This window comes from Crinia signifera, chromosome 2 (assembly GCF_055691185.1).
Source record: "Crinia signifera chromosome 2, ASM5569118v1, whole genome shotgun sequence".
NCBI lineage: Eukaryota > Metazoa > Chordata > Amphibia > Anura > Myobatrachidae > Crinia > Crinia signifera.
In genome coordinates, this window is record NC_139218.1 from 368,746,194 (window position 1) to 368,774,141 (window position 27,948).

Genomic DNA, 27,948 nt, shown 5'->3' on the forward strand with positions numbered 1-27,948 from the left:
TGAGCATGACATTGGCAGGCACCATGTGTAATGGGCATGTTGGTGGTGGGCATAATGTGTAATGAGCATGACGGTGTGATGCATTATGTGTAATGAGGCTGCACACCCTTTTTGGAATTGGCCACCATAGGTACACTCGTGTGTGGGGGTCGGTCATATTTTTACTGTTCGCAGTAAGAGGCAAATTGCCCCCCCCCCCCCCTACCCAGAATTTTTTGGGCAGGGTGGAGCTAGATTTCTAGTTACGCCACTGACTGTACTGCCTTTACTGATAAAGGGCCTGTTCTTCCCAAGTATAATACATTTTAGGTAACTTGTTTCATATTATCCCTTTGAGTGCCAAGTGAAATTGTCAAAATACAGTAGGTGTAAAAATAGTCAAGCAAACATTTGTATTTATCATAGAGAGCTGCAGTTTTTACCTTATATAGGAAATATAATCCTTTTTTACATAATAGTTTTTAATTAGAATTTATATAACAAATGAAAGCGGCGCTGACATTTTTAGCATATATTTTGCACATCTCTCACAGAGGTGTTGGCATTTAGAGGGTTAAACTGCCTCGTGAACAGATCCTTCTGGTTTTAAAATAGTTTGGTAAAAAAATATTAATGTTTCTACAGTATAGTCAATACACCTTTGAATGGAAAAAGGCATGGCCCATGTAAGGAAAGCATACTTGATCAGGGTTGCCGACCCTCCCGGAATTACCGGGAGTCTCCCGAAAATCGGGTCCCGCTCCCGGCCCCCCTGTAGGGCGGACAACCCTCCCGGATTTAGGGGGGACCCCCCGCTGCGCCCACGATTGCGGCATTTAAATGCCGCAATCCGTGGGTCTCAGAGGAGGAGGCGGGGCTAAAATGGCAAAATCGCGTAATTTTAGCCCCGCCCCCTCCACGGAGATCCGTGAATGCAACTGTTTAGCACAATGGGGGCGGGGGCTTAGTGACATCGCGCTCAAGTCCCGCCCCCCGAGCAGCTGCTGAAACTCTCCTCTCCGGGCTTCTCCCGGGGAGGAGAATATTAAAGTCGGCAACCCTGTACTTGAACATTTTCTATAGCATTAACCTTTGTTTCCTGCAGGTGGAAATCTTATGCAGAAGGTGCCCCTCACTGCATTGCTGTAGACAAGGTTGAGTATCTGCCCAGGAATGACCAGTACTCCTTCCTTAAAATAAGCAGCTTCAACTCCTCCAAGACAGCCACGTATGTATCTAGTCTGTTTAGAAACTGGTGAAAGCTCTGTATAATCTTAATGCATAGTTGCTTGCATGATTGGCCAAAGAATTCATCTTGTTTTGACATTTTTTGTAAACTTCATTTTATTGAAGACAGAACATTGAGTATTGGTACAGAGATCACACAATGGGGTCATTTAAATGTAATCTGGCTGTTGCGAATTGACAACAGGGACTGATGTTGAAGATGTGCGCATAAGAGAATATGCGCATGTGCAGGTCTTCTCTGCAGGCACCCTTGGGGACTTACATAGTCTCCAAGGCACGCGGGGGGGGGGGGGGGCGTGCCTCCGTTCGTATGCAAACACCCTGCATTTACTTGGCTTTCCTGTGACAAGGCTGGATGCGCCCAGGAAAATACTGGACGTCCCCATGCGAACGAGGGCGGGTTACTGCCTTCCGGGATTGGGCAGCTGACATCACCAGATTTCAGCTGCCTGCCCTGTTTTTGGAGCAGGGCGCCGCAAGAGATTGACTTCGATTAGTGAGCGCTGTAGAAATCTTTTAATGGTCGGTGACCATTGAATCATTTCGAACCCACACGCAAGCCTGTGAATGGATGTTTATGTAAAACTTGTGGGGACATTCGGCATCCAGTGGGAGGGGGGCGGCCGTTCATGCACCTGACATTAGTTGACTCGCAAAGCCGTGAAATACTGCTGCATTGCGAGTCAACCAGAATCAAGGCCAATGTAGACTAATATCAAAGGGTGCAATTGGTCTGTTGCAACATTAATGGTATATAAATCATACAATGTCCAATAAAACATCCTTAAAAAATACAGTTGGTCGGTCAAACTTACTGTGTGTGTACATTACTAGAAAAAATATATTAAGATAAGAATATGAAAAATGCTTACAGCCTGGCATGGTGTGCATTACATACAGTCAATACCTTGGAATAATGCATGGGTAAACCATTACATACAGACAATACCTTGGAATAATGCATGGGTAAAACGAGTGGTCAGGCAGCACCGAGTGCTCCAGACCACTCTGGCATTTCTCCGTGCAAAAGCAGGGATATGGGCGGGCAGCTGGCATCCGGCTATGTCATATGTCCGCCCCCCACACGTGCGTCATGGCCGGATTACCATATGTACGCCCAGCGCATTTTCATGGGAACGCCCATGAAAAGCAGGGCATACGCATATGGTAATGAGCCCAAACAGCCCTTCACGCCCCTCTCCACCCCCTGTTCGGATTGTTCCAACTGATCGTTTTCTGTACATAATTCACGCCGTATTCAGACATGCCCGGCGTTCGCACATGCGCAGATACGCCTCTGCACATGCGCAAACACCAGCCATCGGCCGTCCGTCCGCATTCGGAGCCATCCGACTCAATCAGAATAAGGGCCATGGTTTTATCCATCTAAGAAGGATTTTGTCAGAAAGAGAGAACGAGAATAAGGCCCATTGTGCCTGAAAACGTACTAAGGCATGGGTTTTAAGTTATTAGCTAAATTCCTTTTGTAGTTGTGGAATGGAAATGTAAAAAAGTCTTGTCCCCAAACCATTGTATGGATTTAAAAGACTATGAGATATATTAATTCTATCTCATATACATGTCAGTACATCTCTGTAGGTTATTTAAATCCCTAATCCTACTTGCTTTCACAGGGGTCTTGCAATGATGCTACAAGGTTTTACAAGTGCAGAATCATGGACTGATCTAGATGAGATCAAACGGGTCTTCTGCCTGAGAGGGTTTGATAACTCAGGTACTCTTTTTGGCTGTTTAACTGTGAGGTGAATATCTCAGATGAGGGAATAACAGAAGTTAGTCTTGTATATGATACTTCTTTATCCTATACTGTGTCATGACTAAAAACTTCTCAAGTAAAAGGAGCAAAATCAGAGATATCTCAGTAGTGCCTCCATGTTTTTTTTATCTCCAGATGTGGTAGCTGAGATGTGGAGGGAGGATTCCTTCTTTGGTAGCCAATATCTGAATGGCATTAACCCTACGCTAATCAGGAAATGCTCCAAAATTCCTGAGAACTTCCCAGTTAGTGACAACATGGTGGCTGCATCTCTGGGGACCACCACCAGTCTTCAGAAAGAACTAAAGGTGGGCTGGAAATTGGTGGCAAATTAACTTGCTATCTATATAGTCGTAAGTGGCAAACAACCAAAATTATAATGACTCAGATACCCATCAATAAATGGTGTTTCTCTCTTGCAGAAAGGCAATATCTTCTTGGCAGATTACAAGATACTGCAGGGGGTCCCAGCCAATAACTCTATTAATGGAAAGCAACAATACATGACTGCTCCTATGTGTCTACTGTGGAAAACTCCTCAAGATCAACTTGTCCCAATAGCCATCCAGGCAAGTCTGTCTTCTAATGTCTACTTAAATCCCCCAAAATTTTTTGAGGAATTATAGTTGTAAGATTATGGTTATAATTTGGTTTAGAATGACACCTTAAGGGTGGGATGTAATAAGATGCGATTTTCTTTCTAAAAATTGCTCAAAATCGCATGTCACATGTGCGATTTTAAGGCAAAAATCACACATGTAATAGGGTGCAATTTTTGTAGTGCAAGCTAGAAATCATTTGCGATTTCTGGTGAGTTTTTAGTAATGGGAATTATTTGTTAAAAGTTAAAAAGATAATGATGTGAGGTGTCCCCCCAAGCATAACCAGCCCCAGGGTCTTTGAGCCAGTCTTGGTTTGAAAAATCTGTCAGGAAAAAAAGGACGACCCCCAATATATCTGATAAGCCGTCAAGAACCTGTGTAATTCATATGTTGCTTATTATGATGATCTGGCAACTCTGCTCCACTAGAGCTAGATTCTCTAAGCTTCAAAAGTGATAAACTGGAGAGTGATAAACAGCCAGCCAATCAGCTCCTACCTGACATGTCACAAACTGTGTTTAAAAAATGTCAGGCAGGAGCTGATGGGCTGGCTGTTTATCACTCTTCATTTTATCACTTTTGAAGCTTAGAGATTCTGGCCCCTGGTACCTAAACCCCCACCAACTAATCCTAACCCCACGCAGCTGAATCCTATTCCCCTGCTGAATGTCTAACTCCACTGTCCATAGAATAACACACACCTTCCCAACCCCCACAGCCGAACCCTAAATCCCCCCATTAGTGCCTAATCCTAACCCCCCCTCATTCGTGCTGCCTGCATACTTACAATTCCGCAACCTAGCAGTCAGTATTTTGGCACTGGCATCCTAATTGATTTAGTGATTCTGGTGCCGGTCTCCAGGTGGTAGCCAGGCTGACTGAATCACATATATACATAGACACTCGCACACACGCGGAACGCCCTATCCCCTTTTTAAAACCAGTGTTTGCCCCAGTAAGGGGTATCCAACCCATGACCTCAGTGAGGTAGCCAGCAATGCTAACCATTACACTGTCCATGGTTTTCTACATACAACCTTTTTATAACTGGATATGTAACTATTGTCACTGTAAAATGCCCATAATCTGTTCCTCATTCAAGCATGTAGAGAAGTCAAATACAGGACGCAGCATTTCAGGCATTTTGTTACACAAAATCTGTTCACACCTAGGTCCCTAGATTACTATTGTTTTATACAGGACAAAGACATAACAGCAATATCTATCTTATAATTACTTCTAGTCTAAATGCTACACTTGGTAACATATGCCATCTGTCACCCATCAAATAAATAGATAAATATATTATTTTATGCTTTAAAGCTTAATTAGGAAATAGGCCAGTAACATTTTTTTACCTATGGGCTGCAGGGCTGCAGCCCCCCAGGTAAAATTCCCCACTGTAGTGAAGCCAGATGCAGTCTGTGAGACTGCTCTGGCTTTATTGTGACTGGTATTGACTTCCTAGTGGAAGTCCGACCTGCCAGCCACCAAGGCAATCCCATTGGGAGGTGTTCCCTCCCTCCGGGATGCCTCTTTATGGGCTGGTGCGCGGCAGTCCATAAAATCCGGGGTCTGCATATGCACATTACCTACGTCGGTACTGCTCATGTACTGGTCCCGGTGCCTGTCATCTGTATTGTACAGGTTCTGGGACCGTGATTTCACTTCTATCGTCTGTTGCCGAAGCAGCCCATAGAAGCTGGCCGCATGCGCAGTACCGACCAGTCCCGGCACCTGTTGTCATTTTATAGGTTCCGGGAATTCTACGGCCGGGACCAAGGCGGAGTGGCTGCGACAGGGGGATGCCAGCATCGCTGCCAGCAGCAGCCCCCCTCTTACTATAAGTTACAAGCCGCTACTGAAATAGGTTCACATGAACATGCCATATACTGTAGATATACTGCCCACTTCTAAACAACGTGGTAGAGGATATTTGTGGTTCTAGATGGTGCTGTAGTGACAGATCTGTTTCTTACAGTTGGCTCAAACCCCAGGTGAGCACTCTCCAATCTTCCTGCCCAGTGACTCTGAATGTGACTGGTTACTGGCCAAGATCTGGGTGCGTAACTCTGACTACCAGGTGCATCAAGTGGCCACTCACCTTCTCCGCACTCATCTTTTTGCTGAGGTCTTCAACATTGCAACCACCAGACAACTTCCAATGGGCCACCCAGTGTACAAGGTGAGATTTGGTTTTATAATATTGTCATGAAGTGGTGGTCTCTGCAGGCGCACTAAATATAGGTTAATGCTGTCAATTATTATGGAGGTTGTCACCAGTGGTGTTTAAGAAGAGAGGATCTGTGTGCAGGCTCCAAGTAGGCCACATTAAGCTCTGGCAGTGCTGTAGACCCTAGATTGTGTCATGGGACACCAGAGGGATAAGTATAATGTTATAAGTAAAGGGTGTAAGGAAGTTGTTCCCCAACTTTTATGAATTACAGCACCCTAGAATATTAGGGCAATATTCAATGTTGGATGCTATTTCCGACAGCCGTCGATTCAATGCTGCCGACAGCATTGAATGCAGTTTTTGACAAAACAGATCCGACTTGAAAACAAGTCGGATCTGTTTTGTCGGAAACAGCCATGGATTGTTGAATTTACGCCCATTTATTGTCAATCCACGGCCGTTTTCCCAGACACGACCACTTTTTTGCCACTCTACGACAGGCAGAACTTTGAATTCCATCTGTCGAGTTGCAGGCAAGCTAAACGAAAACAGCCCGGGATTCCGACTGTCATGACGTTCTGACAGTTGGATTTCCACATTGAATACACCCTTAGACATTTTTCAAGGTACCCCTATTCCAAAAGCAATTTAGAAAAAAAAAATATATAACATTCATTAGATTGTGTTTATCTCACTCTTATGCTGGGTACACACCAGGACGACTAGGGCCCGATCCCCTCAATCTAGATCCAATTCCGACCAATTGGATGTAGATTGTGTGGTGATTGGGCCCTTTTCTGTCCTGGTGTGGACCGATACCGATCCGATGTGCGGTCCCGCGGGTCGGTCGGTCGTTATTGAGATCCTACCTGCTGCAGGTAGGATCTCAATGACGACCATACAGCCGGGTGCGGGTCGCCATCGGATCGGACCCGCTCACGGTGCACATCGTGAGCGGGTCGTGCCCCCACGTCACCGTGAGCGGGTCGGACGAGACACTGACGACCCGCTCACGATGTGCATCGTGAGCGGGTCGCCCTGGTGTGTACCCTACATTAGGTTCAGTAGTGTGGTAAGGGATTGGATTTGCTTCTGTTTGGACACTTTTTTTATCATTGGCAGCCTCCAGCACTGGTATTGTATGTAACATTTGGGCAGATGTATTAAGCCTTAACAAAAGATAAATGCAAGGGTGATAAGGAGAGATAAACGTCCAGCCAATCACCTCCTTACTGATTTTTTTCAAACACAACCTCTAACATGGCAGTTAACAGGTGATTGGCTGGACGTTTATCTCTCTTTATCACCCTTGCATTTATCTCTTGTTAAGGCTTAATACATCTGCCCCATTGACCATAAATAATTTAATTTGGTCACAGACCAGCAGCCAGAGGCACACTTGCGTGTTAGGGGGCACCCCAGGGTGCCTAGGCGCACAGTTTGGGGACCACTTGTGTAAGGTTTGTGTATGTGGCCCATTTGAGTGTTACCTGAAATACAAGTCATGATTTTAAACAAATATAGTTTATTAACAGATAGATATAAAATTAACATCTAGAAGGCACAGAAGACGTAGAAGAAACACAAAACAAACATTGCAATATCCATCCATAGTAAACAATATAGTAAACTATTATGAATCATACATTTTTTTTTTATTCTTCATATGAGAAATCTAAAAATAGAATTAAATATAATAATTATAATAGACTTCAGGTATACTGACAAAGCCCCAAAATACAATAATAACCAATTTAACATATAAAAACGGGGCTTCTAAACTAGACACCCCAGCACACCGCTATCAAAGGGGGTGTCCCACATGTAGATGCTAAAATTTAGACGCTAAAGCGTCTGAATCCAGACTCCCTGCAAACCGCTAAGAAGGGGGGCGTCTAAATTTAGACTCTAAAGCATCTGAATTTAGTTGGGTCTAGGGGTACATCTAAATTTAGATGCTTAAGCATCTAAATTTAGTTGGGTCTAGGGGTACACTTTTAAACCTGTTCACAATGACACTAGTCGACGTAACAGCTGTCGACCTTGTAAATTCCACTATCCACGCCAACCCGAAGCGTGGCGAGCGCAGCAAGCCCCACGAGGGGCGGCGGTATGTGTCCTACGACCTTTTCATACCCCCACTATTCACGTCGGCGTGGAGTTGATTTTATAGAGTGTGGTGAGCGCAGCAAGCCACCGAGCCCAAAACGTGGCGAGCGCAGCGAGCCCCGCAAGGGGATGCGGATTACTTCACAGGTACTCCTGGAGGTACGAGTCCAGGTGATGGAGCGCCGTCCCCCTTTGGGTCTTATTGCGCCACTTGCAACTGCCCCACAAGCGTTCAATGTTCTGGGTGTGGACCCCAGTGTCAGGATCCACAAAGTGGTACTTGTGGTTCAGTTTCGCGTGCTGGTAGCCGGCCTGCTCCACCTGCTGCGTGTTATACGCCCTCCACAGTCGCTGAATATGGTGTTACCCGGTTCCACGTTGGCCTCAATGGCAGCCATTAGGTTGCTCGCATCCCGCCGCTCCACTGCAGTGATGAAGCACTGGCCTGTCTCCCTCGAGATGCCCCCGAACACCCACTGCTGGGGCAGCATGCGTCCAACGTTGCTTTTTCTCTTAACGTAGAGGCTGTCATCTACCTCTACAATGGTACCTGGCCCTCCAATGCGCTGCTAAGGCTGCGCTAACAGGTCCACTGTGCAGGCCTCCCTCATCAGGTTGTTGTACATGACGGTAGTCTTCTCAGAGATGTTGAGCTGCTGGTCACAGAATTTGATGCTGGTCAGTTCTTCAGCCCAGCAGTAGACGAAGCGGATCAGGGTGACAAAGCTCAGATGAGACCCCCTGAACCACTGTGATGACCTGACGCTTATTTTCTTGCGGCAGCTGTGGATATGACAGCGCCACATCCGCTCCCACACACTCAGCCTCATGGGGTGCCCATTGGGGCAGGTCTGGGTGTGTGGCAGGAATTGGTGGGCCTGCAGGAATGCCACCGCCTCCTCCTCCATCTGTGGCAGACTGAAAAGAGTCAGGTTCGCCATAGCCATAGTCAGGTTCGCCACTGCCATCATACACCTCCGTCTCTCACACAATCCTACTACTGACTGACAACGCTAACTGCGTACCACTCTGACTGACTACGTTACGCTGTCCGCACGGTACTAAACACAGACTGTGCGCGCAAAGTGCAGGGAGTGTGAATTTAGATGCTAAAGCGTCTAAATTCTAGCATCTACATTTGGGACACCCCCTTTGATAGCGGTGTGCCGGGGTGTCTACTTTAGAAGACCCGTCTGTGTGCCGGGGTGTCCAGTTTACATGCCGCCAGCGCTACGCTACATTACATTACATTACAGCTAGAGCGGCATACGCACCGTAAACACAGCGTCTGGCAAGCTGCCAAGTTTCTTAGAAACATTAAACACAGACCCGGTGGCGCCGTGAAACTACACAAGTACCAAATACATTATCTAACTATGGAACAAGAAAGACCTAGGAGTTTAGCACACAGATGTTGATATGCAGACAGATGTTGACAGACATGGACATTGACACATACAGTATAGGGCCAGATGTATAAAGCCTCACAAAGTTATAAAATGGAGAGTGATAAACAGCCAGCCAATCAGCTCCTACCTGTCATGTTACAGGCTGGGTTTGAAAAATAACAGGTACAGTAAGAGCTAATTGGCTGGTTGTTTTTCACTCTTCACTTTATCACTTTGTGAAGCTTGATACACTTAGCCTCTAATGACAGACGGATCATGAAACACGGACCTACAAATGCTGACACACATATGGATGCTAACATGCTGGAACATAGACAATGACAGATACTGACACAGATGCCAACAGTTGGACACCACCACATGGACAGATACTGACAAACGGATTCAAGGAGGCTGAAACAAAGACAGACACGCTTGCTGACACGCAGGCAGATGGACACTGGCAAACATTGACACAGAGGGTGAAATGTAATAGGGTGCCATTACGCACATGTTCGATTTTTAGGTAAAAAACTATCGAATAATTGCAGTAAAATTTGCATGTTTTGACCGGTCTTAAAAACTGCACATTCAAAATCAACCTGATGTTTTTTCATAGAAAACATCAAAATCACAAATGTAATAAGGTTGCAGTGAGGCCGGTCATGGTTCCCTGAATATAAGGGAACCATGGGAAAAGTAGGGAAAAATATTGGGAAATGCACGTATTTTAGAAACCAGCACTGGGCTTTTGGACCGGTCCTGATTCCAAAAATACTGGGGACAAAAAAACTTGGCGCACCATGTATTTTGGAACCATCACCAGACTCCAACATCCAATAGTGTCATGCCACAGATGGGGACACTCCTTATGCAAGGTCCTCCAGCTGAACCATAATCAGCCTGGCTGGTCAGCCCTGGACAGGGTACCAAGGGGAGTCGGGACCCCGACAATAAAAGGGCCCACCCAGGCTTCACTCTTCCAAGGCTGAAGCCCAGGGCTGTCCCCAGCACCCCTGGGCGGTGGGTGCCAAGCGGATTTTCATGGTGTAATAAAAAAAATACATTGGTTTTCACAGTAGAACCACAAGTCCCAGAAGGCTTCCCCCCACATGCTGGGACTTGGCAAAACACAAGCCTCAGCATGTGGGACATTAATTGGCCCCTGCTTGTATACACACACAGTACACACTACAAACATACAGTACACAAACACACGTACCACATATGTACGTGTACCACATATGTATACACACAGACTACACACACATAAAGTACACACACACACATATATATATATATGTATACATTATATATACATTAAACACATCACCACATATATACATACCAGGGCTTAAAGTTGTCATGCAGAGGTGGGGCAACTCATTTCTCTATGTCACCTAATTACCCCCCCCCCCCCCCTTTCCCCCATTAGGCAGAGACAGTGCGAGTATTTGTCATCCCCCTGCAAACTAGAATGCTTTTCTGTGAGAATTACTGTGCATGGCCAATGTGGAGGTTAATATGTTCCACCTCAGCAGGCCCGATGCCCAACAACCCCCCCTTCCCCCGGCAATTACCACTTATCTGCCAGTGCCCGGTGACTGTACTGAGTGAGGTACAGAGCAGCCCTGTGCGGACCCTCCCCCTCCAGTGTGCCGGGGCTTGATGTCACGCTCTGGTGACTGCCCCGGTGCGAGAAATGAAACACAGGCCGTCCGCAGTGTTATGCCGCTCTATTGCCCAGTGCTCCTGAGTCCTGCCACGGGCTCTGCAGCCAAAGCCTTCTCTGGACCTGCCGCTGCAGCCACCGTGTAACCCACCGCTGATGCCTCCACTGTCCACATGACCCTCCGTCGCTGCTGCCTTGCACTCCCTAATGTGATGCCCTACTTCCCACTGCAGCCTTCACGGGACAATGGCCGCTGCCTCTACGGTACACTGATTGTCTAAATAATGATTGCTGTCCTTATATCTCTCTCTGCTGTCTTTATCTTTCTCTGCTGTCTTTATCTCTCTCTGCTGTCCTTATCTCTCTATGCTGTCCTTATCTCTCTCTCTGCTGTCCTTATCTCTCTCTGCTGTCTTTATCTCTCTCTCTGCTGTCTTTATCTCTCTCTCTGCTGTCTTGATCTCTCTCTGCTGTCTTTATCTCTCTCTGATGTCCTTATCTCTCTCTGCTGTCCTCATCTCTCTCTCTGCTGTCTTTATCTCTCTCTCGGCTGTCTTTATCTCTCTCTGCTGTCCTTATCTCTCTATGCTGTCCTTATCTCTCTCTCTGCTGTCCTTATCTCTCTCTGCTGTCTTTATCTCTCTCTCTGCTGTCTTTATCTCTCTCTCTGCTGTCTTGATCTCTCTCTGCTGTCTTTATCTCTCTCTGATGTCCTTATCTCTCTCTGCTGTCCTCATCTCTCTCTCTGCTGTCTTTATCTCTCTCTCGGCTGTCTTTATCTCTCTCTCTCTCTCTGCTGTCTTTAACTCTCTCTCTCTCTGCTGTTTTTATATCTCTCTCTGCTGTCCTTATCTCTCTCTGCTGTCCTTATCTCTCTCTCTCTCTGCTGTCCTTATCTCTCTCTCTCTCTGCGGTCCTTATCTCTCTCTCTCTGCTGTCCTTATCTCTCTCTCTACTGTCCTTATCTCTCTCTCTCTCTGCTGTCCTTATCTCTCTCTCTCTCTCTCTGCTGTCCTTATCTCTCTCTCTCTCTGCTGTCCTTATCTCTCTCTCCACTGTCCTCTCTCTGCTGTCCTCTCTCTCTCTCTCTCTCTCTCTCTCTCTCTCTCTCTCTCTCTCTCTCTCTCTCTCTCTCTCTCTCCCATGTCTTTTCTCTTTCTGTTGTCCTTTTGTCTCTCTCCACTCTCTTAGTGAGTACATGCATCCTGGCAATATATATATATATGGGAGGGGGGGGGGCGCTACAAATTTTTTAGCAGGGGGGAGCAAAATTTATGGTTACGCCACTGCTTTAACCCCTGACACACACACACACACACACACACACATACACACTAATCAATGCTACTCATCAAGTAGCCATCATAGAATAAATGACATTACATAGAATAAATGACAATACCAGGCTTCCTGCAGCAGCAGCAGTTCCTCGGGTAGTCTGGGGGTGGAGCTTGTGACTTTAAGAGGCAGGCTCAGGACCCTGGAGAAGGAGAGGAGCTGAAGGGGTGGGTGGCCACCACACTGCCTGCTTGGCTCTGTAAGTGAGTACAGACAGGCAGGGCCGTACTGGGACCAGAAATCGGCCCTGGCATTTTGAGCACACAGGCCCACCTAAAGCAGGCGGGACCCTTGCGCGGCAAAGCAGCGCAGCAAAAAAGAGGGCATGGTCTCATGGGAAGGAGGCGTGGCATCAGAAAATGGAGGCATTACACATTATGGAACACACCGTAATGCCCATTACAGAATATGACACAATCTGGACCCCACAGGCTGTTCCCCCCCGTATAATGACAGAACATCACAGGTTACTCCACCTGTATAATAACAGGAAACCACAGGCTGCACCCCTGCACACTAACAGAACACCACAGGCTGTTCCACCTGCACAATAACTGACCACCACAAGCTGTTCCCCCTGCTCAGTAACAGAACACCAAAGGCTGCTCCACCTGCAAAAGAACTGGACACATAGGCTGCTCCCCCTGCATAATAACAGGACTGAGGAGTCAGGACAGCGGCGGATTGGCCCACCGGGAAATTGGGCCATTTCCCGGTGGGCCGGCCCAAAACTCACTGAAAGGGGCTGCGGCGCTCCCCCACTGGGCTGGCCGGGCCGCGAGTAGCGGCCGAGGCACTTTGGCCAAATCAAAGATGGCCGCGGGAGGGCTGCCGCGCATGCGCACGCAGCACCTCCCAGCGCCAGTTCCCCCTCCCTCTGCCCGGAACCAAGTCAGTGAGCCGCCCGGGGTTTTCAGTCTCCGGCGTTAGTACATCTCAGCTGCCACAGATGGCAGTGCTGAGATTAGGAAAATGCATTGTAATAAAAAACAAAACTGAAAGTAAAAGAACGACGGATCACCTTTTTGGGATCGGCGGCTCACTCGTTCTTAAATGGGATCCGTTCAAAAGATTTGCATCGTTCGCGAACGACCCATCTCTACTCTCCCTATCTCTGCCAGACACGTTGGTCCTGGGGGAGGGTATTCACATGGTGGACCACTACCACCAAGCCGAAAGCTTGGCGACATGGACAACAGTTGACACTGTTGTCCATGTCAACATTGGGGACAAAAAAACGTGAAAATCCCCATGTCGGCCATTTGACTGTCGACCTTCCCCATGTCCACCAAATGACTGTGTCGAACAAATGACCCTGTCAACCTAACCCCATGTCAACCTTTATGCATGTTGACACTTGAAAAAAGTTCAATAGAACTGAAACGTGGTTATCTGACTGAATACTGTCTTCATTAACTTCTGGAGTGCCGCACCTCTGCTGCTATATGATTTTCTCTCTGTGAGGGCACACAGGCAATTGTTGTTTGGTTATTGGGAGTGACAGACCCTTGGTATTATATATATGCCACCCTGCATACCCCCCCTCCCACCCTGCTTCCTCCGCCACCCTGCTTCCCCCCTCCCTACCTGAATCCTCCGCCACCCCACATCCTATGCCACGCTGCGTCTCCCCTCTGTCCCCCTACGCCACCCTGTGTCCCCCCTCCCATGCCGCCTATTCTGCATCCTGAGGGGCTGGCGACATAGCCAGTAGTTTAGAGAGCCACTAGCCATACCCCACAGCGTTGAAAATGGGGTGTGGCCTCATTGAAATAGGCCACACCCCCATATCACTAGGCCACCCCCCCAAAAAAAATCAGGCGCAATTTTGATTCCCAATCCGCCCCTGAGTCAGGACACCTCAGGCTTCTCTCAGAAAGTTCTCTAGGAGAAGCATGTGGTGTCCTGACTACTCAGTCCTGTTCTCCCCTGTACATGTGCTACCTGCATATGCTTTACACAGGCACACTGGCATAATTACAGTCTTCATACAGAAACTGTAGAAGACAAAAAAAAAAGGCTCAGGCTGAAGAATAACATGCTCATCTCCTATTACCAATTATAATCCACCTGTACACTGGCAAAGCTGTCACTGTCTTCGCTGCCGCCGCTGGACACACACATCAAGCTGCCGCCGCTGGACACACACGTCAAGCTGCCGCCGCTGGACAAACACGTCAAGCTGCCGCCGCTGGACACACACGTCAAGCTGGAAGCAGGAAGCCTTCTCCTTCTCCTCTGACCCCTCGTCCCGCCCACAGTACCGCCCTCTGTACTATCTGCAGCCGGCGGCCATATTCTTAAAGCCGCGGCCAGCGCCGCTCAAGAGAAGAGATGTTCGGGGACTCAAATTCGGCCCATATGGCCATCGGCCCTTCTGGCATTTGCCAGAAGTGCCAGATGGCCAGTCCGGCCCTGCAGACAGGTAAAAGTGTTGGAGACAGAGGAGGGAGGCATGGAAGAGAGGGAGGCGACTGGCAGTCTGTGTCAAAGCTGTCAGTGTCCTGTGGGCCTATTTTTAATGGGAGGCCTGAAGCTGCTGCTCCAACCGCCCCATTTGTTAATCCTGCCCTGTTTAGAGTATTTGAATCGTTTAAGTTCCATTGAGTCTCCTTTAATAAAACTATATCAGTTTGAAACTTTTTAAGAATTCTTAACATTTTCTTACATTCAACAGGTGTGTTCAACCCTTCTACATTCCAGGACACTAGTTTAATAGTTTTTTTTAGTTACTGTTGGGGGGAGCATCAGGCAAAACTGTCAATGACATTATCCAATGTCTACCTTGGGAAACTATGAAAAATTATACCTCACAAACAATGTCCAGATTTGTTCCAGCAAGTAAGCAAGGGATAATACCTAAAACAAATAATCATAAAATAATTGAAAACAATGAGCAACATGATTTCAATGTAAGGATGTGCACCAACCACTTTTAGTGTTTCATGAAACGTGTTTTGGATCTGTGTCTCCGGCAGTTTTTTGGATCTGTTGCAAAACATCAAGTGTTCAGTGTTTCATGTTTCGTGTTTTGGAACTGTATTTTTTTTTAAAAAACATAAAAATCGCTGCATTTATTTTTGAATCCTATGCTAGAATTAACCTCAATAATATTAATTTCCACTCATTTCCAGTCTATTCTGAACACCCCACACCTCACAATATTGTTTTTAAGCCAAAAGGTTGCACCGAGGTTTCTGTTGCTGGATGACTATGCTAAGCCACACAAGTGGGCAGCACAAACACTGGACTGATATGGCACACTTAGCAGTACCCCTGGACTGACACGACACACTAAGCATCACCCCTGGACTGACACGACACACTTAGCATCACCCCTGGACTGATACGGCACACTTAGCAGTACCCCTGGACTGACACGACACACTTAGCATCACCCCATGTCTGATACGGCACAACTAGCATAACGCCTGGACTGATAAGGCACAGGTAGCATTACTCCTAGACTGATACGGCACAGGAAGCATTACCCCTGGACTAATTTGGACTAATTTGGCACATTTTCCATTACCCCTGGACTGACATGACACACTTAGCATCACCCCTGGACTGACACGACACACTTAGCATCACCCCTGGACTGATACGGCACACTTAGCATCACCCCTGGACTGATACGGCACACTTAGCATCACCCCTGGACTGATACGGCACATTTAGCATCACCCCATGACTGATACAGCACAAGTAGCGTCACCCCTAGACTGATAAGGCAAATTTAGCATAACCCTTGGACTCTTACGGCACAGGTAGCATCACCCCTGGACTGAAACGGCACAGGAAGCATCACCCCTGGACTGACACAACACACTTAGCAACACCTCTCGTATGATACGACACACCTACAGTAGCATTACCCCTGGACTGATATGCCACACTTAGCATCACCCCTTGACTGATACGGTACAGGTAGCATCACCTTGGACTGATATGGCACATTTAGCATCACCCCTGGACTGATACGGCACAGGTAGCATCACCACTGGACTGACACGACACACCTAGCATCACCCCTGGACTGATACGGCACAGGCAGTATGAGTGAGAGAGAATGCCAGGGAGAGAGAAAGAGTGGAGCAAGAGAGTTAGAGTGTCAAGGAGAGAGATAGGAAGAGAAAGAGAGAAAATGAAAGAGAGACAAGATGTCAGGGAGAGATAAGGAGATATAGAGGGTATCAAAAAGAGAGAAAATGAGAAAGAGGGTGTCAGGAAGAGAAAGGCGGAGAGACAGGGAAAGAAAGAAAGAAAGAAAGAAAGAAAGAAAGAAAGAAAGAAAGAAAGAAAGAAAGAAAGAAAGAAAGAAAGAAAGAAAGAAAGAAAGAAAGAAAGAAAGAAAGAAAGAAAGAAAGAAAGAAAGAATCAGCTTTATTGGCCAGGTATACTTGCGTATACTAGGAATTTGTTTTTGGTTTGCTGTGCAGCAGCCAGGTGGGTAACAAGTAGACAGCATACAGTATAAACAATAAACAATATAAACAGGTGGGGGAACATGTACAGTCATACAGAAAGTTATTCCGAGGGGACACAGAGTTAGATTATGTGAAAACGGTTATTGCGTGGGAGGAAGAGAGTAATGGAAAATGAGGAAAGAGAGAGGGGTAAAGAGAAGAAAGAGAGAGGGGTAAAGAGAAGAAAGAGTGAGGGGTAAAGAGAAGAAAGAGAAAAGGGGGAAGCATGGGAAAAGAGATGGGGAAGAGAAAGAGGTACTATCACGGCTCCCATCTCATCCCATCTCATTGCATACCATAAGGCTTAAGATGGTATGCAATGAGATGAGATGTGCTGCGATGGGACCCTATCTTATACAATTTAAAATTGTATACCATTGTATATGGCATACGATGAGATGAGATCAGATGATGGCGAGAGCAGCGAGCCACCGAGCCCAAAGCGTGGCGAGCGGACGCGTATTACATGTAAAGTATTACGCGTCCCCTCGCGGGGCTCGCTGCACTCGCCACGCTTCGGGCTCGGTGGCTTGCTGCGCTCGTCACACTATATAAAATCAACTCCACGCCGACATGGATAGTGGGGGTATGAAAAGGTCGGAGGACGCGTACCGCCGCCCCACGCGGGCTCGCTGCGCTCGCCACGCTTCGGGTTGGCGTTGATAGTGGGGGTGGCGTGGGGGTGCATTTAACATTGTAAGCACCCATTAGGGTGCTTATACAATTACAAATCTTATAGGGGGACCAATTGACCTTGAAAGCACCCATTAGTGTGCTTATACAATTTAAAATCTCATCTCATCGTATTATTATTATTATTATTATAATTTTATTTATAAGGCGCCACAAGTGTTTCGCAGCGCCTTACAAATGAACAATACAGGGAGACAAAGCTTGGCATAACATTGAATAAATAACAAGAATACAGTACAAATAAAGAGCGCACAGTTCAATGCACATTACAGCTTGGATATAAGTAGTGAGGACTCAATCAACATACAACTAGAGGCTAGAAGCCAATGATGGAGATGAGTATGCGGACAAAGATGGTCACTGAGTGTTGGAGTATAGAAGAGCTGTGAGTGACATGTGAAGAGAAGAGGGCTTTGACAACAGGAGGGAAGAGGGCCCTACTCGGAGGAGCTTACAATCTAGTAGGAAGGGGAGACTGACAGATTACAAGAGGTGCAAGCGAGTGGGTGGTGGTTAGATAGCAGGATGTAAACAGGCAAGGGGTTGGAGAACCATCTGGTTTATGCAGTGGAAGGGTATGCTTTGAGGAATAGGTGAGTTTTCAGTGCCCGTTTGAAGCTTTGCAAGGTCGGGGAGAGTCTAATGGAGCGAGGGAGTGCGTTCCACTGAAGGGGTGCAGCACGGGCAAAGTCCTGTACTCTAGCATGGGAAGCAGTGATCAGGGTGGAGGAGAGACGACAGTCGTCAGCCGACCGTAGAGGGCGGGAGGGTGTATGAATGGAGATGAGGTTAGAGATATATGGAGCAATGGAATTAGAGATGGCCCTGTATGTGAGTGTGAGGTATTTGAAGAGGATTCTGTAGGGGAATGGAAGCCAGTGTAGATTTTGTTGAAGGGGAGTGGCAGAATTAGAGCGGCGGGAGAGGAAGATAAGCCTGGCTGCAGCATTGAGGACAGATTGGAGAGGAGCCAGTTGGGATTGAGCGAGGCCGGTGAGGAGAACATTGCAGTAGTCGAGCCGTGAGATGACCAATGAGTGGATGATCAGCTTAGTTGCACTCTGTGAGAGAAAGGGCCTGATGCGAGCAATGTTGTGTAACTGGAACCGGCAAGAATGGGCCAGGGCTTGGATGTGTGCTGCAAAGAAGAGGGAGGAGTCAAGAGTGACACCCAGGCAGCGGATTTGGGGAACGGGGGAGATGATGGTGTTGTTAACAGTGATAGAGATATTAGTAGGGGGCATAACTCTGGGTGGGGGAAAGATAAGTTCGGTTTTGTCCATATTCAGCTTCAGAAATCGCTCAGACATCCAGGTGGAGATGGCAGAGAGGCAGTTGGAAACCTGAGAGAAAACAGTGGGGGATAGATCAGGAGAGGAGAGGTAGATTTAGGTGTCATCCGCATAGAGGTGATATTGGAGGCCAAAGGAGTTAATGAGTGCACCCAGAGAGGAGGTGTACAGAGAGAACAGAAGGGGGCCAAGGACGGAACCCTGAGGGACCCCGACAGGAAGGATAGAAGGTGGTGAGGTAGAGCCAGAGGCAGAGACTGAGAAGGAACGGTTGGAGAGGTAAGAGGAAAACCAGTTGAAGACTGTGCCAGAGAGGCCAATGTTTTGGAGTGTGTGGAGGAGGAGAGGGTGATCCACAGTGTCAAAGGCAGCAGATAGGTCCAAAAGGATAAGCAGGGAGAAGTGACCCTTTGGCTGACAGCAGGTCATTGGTATTGTATGCCATTGTATATGGCCATTGTATGCCATATACAATGGTATACAATTTCAAATTGTATAAGATGCCATAAGATGGAAATCGTGGGAGCCGTGATAATACACAAGTACCGAGAAAGATAAGAAGGAGGAAGAGACACTAGGGGCAAAGACAATGGGGGGTGAGAGAATCGAGAGAAAGAAAGGGGAAAGATAGATCAGGGGAGAAAGTAAAAAGGGAGAGTGAGCGGGACAGGAGGAGAGAGAAAGAGAGGAGAAGAGGGGGGGGGGGTTTGAGCAAAAAGAGCCCTGGGGGAGAGATAGAGGTGGGGGAGTCAGATGGGGGAGTGGGGAAGTGAGAGAGAGGTGGGGAAAGATTGATGAGAAAAAGAGACAGTGTCATCATTAGAGGGAGAAAGAAAGAGAGGGTGTCACGAAGAGAAAGGGTGTCACAGAGAGAGGGGCTGAGGGTGAGAGGTGAGACAGAGTAGAAGGGGGGTGATAAAGGCAGGGGAGATAGATGCTACTGCCGAGCAAGATTTATTTTCGAAATAAATCGATTTATTTTTTTCTGTATTCAAAATATATTGGTTGCTCATAAAGGTCTATATCAGATGGAATCCTAATGGCAATATTTTTTTATTTTCCCAGCTAATTATTCCACATCTTCGCTACACCCTTGAGATCAATGTCCTTGCCAGATCTACTCTCATTGGTCCTGGGGCCCTCTTTGATCAGGTGAGATCATTTATCACACTGTACAATGGTTACAGAACAGTTTGCCAGCTAACAGGGTTTTGAGTCTATTTAGGATTTGGCTTATGGTCCCCATACATCAGCAATCACAATTAATGGTTTCCCAGATCCAGTGTTTTTTTTTTCCTAGATAAATGGATTCTACAATCTATTTGACTTGCCCACACACTACAGATTTATTTCAGTGATCGGCAGATTTTTCCCATCTAAAGATTGCATCTTCATATCTGGAAAGTGCCCATACATCACCTCAATCGATTGTCATTTCAGATGTTACTTCTTTTCATAATGTAAATAGAAGAAGAAGACGAATTGGGAATGCCCACACATATAAAAAACAACCGCAGATAATACCAGATTATTAAACATGTTTAAAAATCTGATTCAGCAATCGATTGGCGATCCCTATAAATTTTTGATTGGGATCGCCAAAAGGGGGAGCCCACACATTAAAGATTAATTGTGACAATTATCTCCAGAACGGAGATTTGTCGCAATTAATTGCTGGTGTATGGGGCCCTTTACATATAAAATTTTACAATCTCTTATATATTTAGCCAGATCTGTCACTCATCCCCTGTGTAGGTAACGTTCCCGCCCAGCAGGATACACAAATCCGCCCCCTCCAGGGAAAAGTGTTCTATGTGTATAACGTTCTACACATCCAGATCCTACCCCCTTGACATCACCTCCCCCCGCCCAGCCAGGGCTTCAGTACACACCCACCATCCACCATTACTCCACAGCTACCATCCACCATTACTCCCGCACCCCCCCCTCTGCCAGCAAACCGACACCCACAACCCCCCTCCCGCGATTCGCGTTCCCCCCCGTGACCCCCCCTCCCCCCATTCGCGGGCCCCCCGCGACCCCCCCTCCCGCGATTCGCAGCACCCCCGCGCCCCCCTCCCCCATTCACGGGGCCCCCGCTACCCCCCCCTCCCGCGATTCGTGGCACCCCATGCCCCCCCTCTCCCCCCATTCGCGGGACCCCCGCGCCCCCCCTCCCGCGATTCGCAGGACCCCCGCGACACCCCCCCTCCCGTGATTTGCAGGACCCCCGCGACACCCCCCTCCTGCAATTCGCGGGACCCCCGTGACCACCCCCTCCCGCGATTCGCAGCACCCCCGCGCCCCCCTCCCCCATTCACGGGGCCCCCGCTACCCCCCCTCCCGCGATTCGTGGCACCCCATGCCCCCCCCCTCTCCCCCCATTCGCGGGACCCCCGCGCCCCCCCTCCCGGGATTCGCAGGACCCCCGCGACAACCCCCCTCCCGCGATTTGCAGGACCCCCGCGACACCCCCCTCCTGCAATTCGCGGGACCCCCGTGACCACCCCCTTCCGCGAAACGCGGGACCCCGCAAGCCCCCCTTCCGCAGTTCACGGGACCCCCGCGGCACCCCCGTGACCCCCCCTCCCCCCATTCGCGGGATACCCGGCGACCCCCCCTCCCCCCATTCGCTGGACCCGTGACCCCCCCTCCGGCGATTCGCAAGACCCCCGCGACACCCCCCTCCTGCGATTTGCGCCCCCCCGCAATTTTACCCCCCCGCGCTCCCGCGATTCGCAGGACGCCCGTGACCCCCCCTCCCGCGATTCGCGGGACCCCCGCAACCCCCCCTCCAGCGATTCACGGTGCCCCCCCCTGCCGTGATTTGCGGACCCAAGCCTCCTCCCGCGATTCACGGCACTACCGCGCCCCCTCCCGCAATTCACCGTGCCCCCTCCCGTGCTTTGCTGCCCCCCCCGACCCCTCCCGCAATTCACGGCCCCCCTCGCAACCCCTCCTGCGATTTGCGGACCCTCTCCCGCGCTTCACGGAACCCCACAGCACCTCCGGTGCCCCCTCCCGCGATTCGCGCCCCCCCGTGACACACGGCACCCCACCCTCCCGCGATTCGCAGCCCCCCACGACCTCCCCCTCCCGCGATTCATGACACCCCGCGCCCCCCTCCCGCAATTCGCGGACCCCCGCGCCCCCCTCCCTCTTTTCACGTCACCCCATGCGTCCCTCCCGCAATTCACGGATCCCCACAACCCCCCTCTCGCAATTCACTGACCCCCACAACCCCCCTCCCGCAATTTGCGGACCCCCCCTTCCAGCGATTCAAGGCCCCCCACTGCCAGAGTGTCCCCACGGTCCTCTGCACAAGCGCCACAACTTTTATCAATGTCTTGCCCACATACAGTACCACTATTATACAGCCTCCTGCTCTCATACACCCCCTTACTCCCTCCCAGTGCGAGGAGACGCTCTCCCACTGCCGGGAGCTGCATACTGTCCCCCACCCTCCTCCAGTTCTAGGGATGCCCATCGACCATCAATGATTTGAAATCATCAATGGTTTATGGCCGATGTTGAATACTTTTGCCATCAATGTGGGAGGACCAGATGGTTTCCCTACATCAATGGCAAAGGAGAACCAATCAAGTTTCACATTTTTTTAAGGTGCCGGGACACGGAGCATAGCTCCGCCCCCCCACACCCGGAAGTCCCGCCACCGAGTTCTGATTGACCCACGGCCTATTCATTCAGATATTTTCGATGGTTATCCAAGTAATATGTTACTACTATCGATGGCATGGTGCAAAATCGCCATCAATGCCAACCATCGATGACGTCTGCACCAATGCCCATCCCTACTCTGCAACAGCAAAAAACCTTTACTACCCCTCATGCCCACACACCTCTATCACTGCCCTGCCTCCTGTTCTCCTGCCCCGCAACTTCCGCCAGTGGGAAGTCGCTCACCCTGTGTTGCCCACATTCCCCTATCATGCTTTACCACCCAGCCTCCTGCTCTCATGCACCCTAACTCCCACCCAGTAGGAGGAGACACTGACTCAGGGCCACCGTCCTGTACTCCTGTGCTGCCACACTGGACCCTCACCCACTGGCAGAAGCTGCACAGTGTCCCCCACCCTCCTCTTTAGTCCCCCTTATGCCCACACACCCCTATCACTACCCAGCCTCCTGTTTTCCTGTGTCGTGACCTCCGCCAGTGGGGAGCCACTGACTTAAAATACCCTACTATACTATTGCACACACACACACCTAAACAACACGCACACCCCCCCCCCACACTTACAAATGTCAGTCACTGTACCCTCCACACTATCAATGTACATCTTACTCTGTAACCGCTTTTTAATTAAACAAAACAATGCACACCCCCTTCCACATCATATGCTCTCTATTTAACACATTTCACCTATAACTCAAGTTGCAATCTTTTATACAATTCTAACCATATTTCTCACAATACAAACGTTCACAAATTAAGGGGGCGCAGCCCCTTACGACGGTGTGAAGAGCGCCCGTAGGGCGCGATGAATCACCTAGTCACTTAATATCTGGCCTAAATATAGAAGCTACAGTATTACACCAGAACACACATGCAGCACGTTGTTTTTTATCCAGGCTATAGCAATTGGAAAAGGAGGGATTCCGATACTGCTGAAAAAAGCAATGGAAGAGGTCACTTACAGCAGCATCTGTCTCCCTGATGACATCAAGGCAAGAGGAGTGGAGACCATTCCCAATTACCTCTACAGGGAGGATGGGATGAAGATCTGGTTGGCTGTGGAAAGGTAGTTCTGAGAAACACTGTTCTGTTCCAGCTGCCCACCTAGAGGGAAATTATGACATTTTCTAATGTTTAATTACATTGCCACCAGGCTTGCCTTCCTTTCCACATTCAGCGGGAGGCTCCTGACTTTTACAGTAGCCTCCCCCTGCCCCGCGCATCCCCTCAGTCCTCCCGGTGTTTGGGGACCTTTGCCTTAAAATTCGGACTGCGCATGTGCGCATCCAGAAGTAGCCAGGGGTGGGGCCTGCAGGGAAGACTTTACAGCTGTCCACCGCGGGGTTGTGGGAAGCAGTGGCCGTGCTGCACTTCCTGCTTATATGAAGTCACATCAGAGCTGCTCTTCCTGCTCCTTGTCTCTGCCTGCGGTGAACTGTCTCCTCCCCTCCACACTGTCCAGTGAGTGCTCTGGGGAGTGGGGGCTGTGTATAACGGGGAGTGGGGACTGTATTTACTACTGGGGGGAGTGGGGGCTGCGTATAATAGGAGTGGGGACTCTGTATAATGGCAGTCAGGGCTGTAAGTACTACTAGGGGGAGTGGGGGCTGTGTATAACGGGGAGTGGGGGCTGCGTATAATAGGAGTGGGGACTCTGTATAATGGCATTCGGGGCTGTAACTACTACTAGGGGAGTGTGGGCTGTGTTATAATTGGCAGTGGGGTCTGTGTGTACTGGGGGTTGTGGGGGCTGTATATAATAGGAGTGGGGGCTTTATATACTATTAGGTGGAGTGGGTGCTGTATGTACTACTGTGGGAAAGTGGGGGCTATGCACACAGTTATAAATCCGGTCCAGATTAACCAATTAGTGGTTCATTTTATGAATAAATATATATATATATATATATATATATATATATATATATATATATATTAATTTTTTATTGTCAGTGGTTTATGTATTTTTACTTTTATATTTGTATTTTACAACAAAAGAAAGATCCCAATGTCTGCGCTAATATTCCATGAAGTGCAATATGACTGAATCACTGCCCCACACATCTGATTGATAACTGATAATAAAAATATATGTATATATAAGTAGACCCCGGGATAGTACTATTCCATTTTTTTATATTTATCTGTGAAGGAATGTCCACTAAAATGCCGGTAAGATGTTATCCAAGTGTCTTTGAATGGGGGGAAAGGTGCTCCACTTAGTGCAATACTCACAGACTCCAATTGTAAGGTGTGTGACGGAGTAAGGAATGCAGGGAGACTGAGGGGCTATTCCGTGTACACTCCACTGCCCTCAGTACTACTACCTGCTCGTTTGGGGTGATGGTGCAAGATGAGGTGGACCCACCTAAGTCCAGCAGTGTATTGTCAGTCCGGTACTGCCGTGTCTCTCACACGCAGCAGTGGGTGGTCTCACCTCCAGCTAATACGGAGTGCCTGTGTGTCAGGCCGTGCCACGTCTCTCACCAGTGGCGTAGCTATAAATTTTGCTCCCCCAAGCCCAAAAAAATCTGGCGCCCCCCCACATTACAACAAAGGGTGTGTGGCCTCGGTTTAATGTGTAATGCCCACTGCACATTATGCCACACACCGTAATGGTCATTACAAATAATGCTAAACACTGTCATGCCCATTACACAGTATGCTAAACACCGTAATACCCATAACACATTATGCTATACCATATTACACAATATGCATGACACTGTATTGCTCAATACACAATATGCCACACACACCGTAATTGTCTGCGACACTTAGTGCACCGGCCCAGAGCCATCTTAACAACATTATGGTCCCCGGGCAAAGCAGTGCAGTCCCTACCTACACAAACACTTATATTGATACAACACTATGAATCACCTCTTCATAGGTGTGGCGAACTGGTATATATATATATATATATATATATATATATATATATATATATATATACATACAGTGTGTGTGTGTGTATGTATGTATAAGTATATATGTGTGTGTGTTTTTGTATATATATATATATATATATATATATATATATATATATATATATATAGATTTATATATACTTTGGAAGAACCGCACTCAGTCCATAGGAAGGAGATACAGGGCGGTGCTCCACTTTAGAGGATTTTTGGATCCAAACATAGAATTTGTAGAGAGGCAGGCACTCACCAACACTGAGATTTTGTGCAAAAGCAAAGTAGTATTTATTCGTCACATCATAGGGACATCAAATAGGCATCGACGTTTCGACCCACAGCAGGGTCTTTGTCAAGATCATCAACATGGGTACACCAGACAAGATATCTTGTCTGGTGTACCCATGTTGATGATCTTGACAAAGACCCCTGCTGTGGGTCGAAACGTCGATGCCTATTTGATGTCCCTATGATGTGACGAATAAATACTACTTTGCTTTTGCACAAAATCTCAGTGTTGGTGAGTGCCTGCCTCTCTACAAATTCTAGATTTATATATATACATACACACATATACAGTATATGTGTATACAGATGGGTCTTGTCCCATCTTTGCAGGGGATGGCGCTGGCGTCGCCAGCCGCCATCCCCCGCCAGCGCCATGGCGACGGTGAGAAGCGGACGCGCGCGCACGAGAGGCGCGCGCGTCCCCTTCCGACGGCGCTTCGATGCGTTCCCCCGGGTCCCCGCCGGCTTGCCGGCGGTAACCCGGGGTCCCCGCCGCCTGCCCGCACCCCCCACTAACCCCCCTAGCCCTGTCCGTCTCCCTGAGGCGGAGACGGACAGGGTTTCCGTCGCGCTAGCGACGGAGACTGAGACGCGCGTGCGCGTGAGACGCACGCGCGTCTCAGTCTCCTCGCTGGCGAGGCTGCTGGCGGGTCGCCAGCGCGTACGTTCTGGCGACCCGCCAGCAAGGATGGCAAAAGACCCATCTGTATATATATATATATATATACACATATAAACACACAGACACACACACACATATATATATGTACTAGGTGATACATCGCGCCCTACGGGCGCTCTTCACACCGTCGTAAGGGGCTGCGCCCCCTTAATTTGTGAACGTTTGTATATGAGAAATATGGTTAGAATTGTATGAAAGATGCCCTGTATTGCAACTTAGGTGTCCGCAAATCGCGGGAGGGGGGGTCGCGGAGGGTGCCGCGAATTGCAGGAGGGGGGGTCGCGGGGGTGCCGCGAATTGCAGGAGGGGGGGTTGTGGGGGGGGTGGATGCTGCGAATCGCGGGAGGGGAGGGATTGCAGAGAATCGCGGGAGGGGGGTCGCGGGGTGGGTTGCCGCAAATCGCGGGAGGGGGGTTACGGGGGCGGGGGTTGCGGCGAATCATGGTAGGGGGGGTCGCGGGGGGTGTGCCGTGAATCACGGGAGGGGGGGTCACGGGGTGGGGTGCCGAGAATCGCGGGGGGGTGTGTGTGTGCCGTGAATCGCGGGAGTGGGGGTTGCGGGGGGGGTGGGGGGGGTGTGACGCGAATCGCCACAAGAAAAAATCAACACAGAAAGGTCAACACATGTTGACATAAGTGTGGCACTTCATTGGTGTCCATGTCGACACATGAGAATGAATATGAAAACATTCAAAAAATGAAAAAAAAAAACCTTCAAAAACTCATGTCAACCTTTTTCATTGTCGACCATAGCCATGTCAGTGTTTTCCATGTGCAATTTAATTCTGGAGCTGCCGAGAATCGCGCGGGGGGGGGGGGGGGTTACGGGGCGGGGGTTGCGGCGAATCATGGGAGGGGGGGTCGCGGGGGTGTGCTGTGAATCACGGGAGGGGGGGTCACGGGGTGGGGTGCCGAGAATCGCGGGGGAGGTGTGTGTGTGTGCCGTGAATCGTGGGAGTGGGGGTTATGGGGGGGGGGGTGGGGGGGGTGTGACGCAAATCGCCACAAGAAAAAAATCAACACAGAAAGGTCAACACATGTAAATGTTGACATAAGTGTGGCACTTCATTGGTGTCCATGTCGACACATGAGAATGAATATGAAAATATTAAAAAAATGACAAAAAAACTTCAAAAACTCATGTCAACCTTTTTCATTGTCGACCATAGCCATGTCAGTGTTTTCCATGTGCAATTTAATTCTGGAGCTGCCGCGAATCACGGGGGGGTGCCGCGAATTGCGGGAGGGGGGGTCGCGGGGGTGGGTGCCGCGAATCGCGGGAGGGCGGGGTTCACAGGGGTTCCGGTGGGGGGTTGCCGCGAATTGCGGGAGGTGGGGGGTCACGGGGGGTGCCGCGAATCACGGGAGGGGGGGTTGCGGGGGGTGTGACGCGAATCGCCACAAGAAAAAATCAACACAGAAAGGTCAACACATGTAAATGATGACATAAGTGTGCCACTTCATTGGTGTCCATGTCGACACATGACAATGAATATGAAAAAATTTAATAAATTAAAAATAAATCTTCAAAAACTCATGTCAACCTTTTTCATTGTCGACCATAGCCATGTCAGTGTTTTGCATGTGCCATTTAATCCTGGGGCTGCTGCGAAT

At 48.8% G+C, this 27,948-nt stretch overlaps 1 protein-coding gene across 1 annotated transcript in view; it reads left to right on the top strand.

The window, feature by feature from the left end:
• Positions 1 to 27,948, top strand: part of LOC146058049 (polyunsaturated fatty acid lipoxygenase ALOX15B-like) — a 154,071-nt gene that overhangs the window by 111,940 nt on the left and 14,183 nt on the right. Inside the window, exons 5-11 of the mRNA XM_083170012.1 lie at positions 1,085 to 1,207; positions 2,862 to 2,962; positions 3,140 to 3,312; positions 3,427 to 3,573; positions 5,588 to 5,791; positions 19,809 to 19,895; positions 23,337 to 23,506. Of these exons, the coding sequence (XP_083026138.1) occupies positions 1,085 to 1,207; positions 2,862 to 2,962; positions 3,140 to 3,312; positions 3,427 to 3,573; positions 5,588 to 5,791; positions 19,809 to 19,895; positions 23,337 to 23,506 (1,005 nt within the window). The remainder of the gene's footprint in view (positions 1 to 1,084; positions 1,208 to 2,861; positions 2,963 to 3,139; positions 3,313 to 3,426; positions 3,574 to 5,587; positions 5,792 to 19,808; positions 19,896 to 23,336; positions 23,507 to 27,948) is intronic.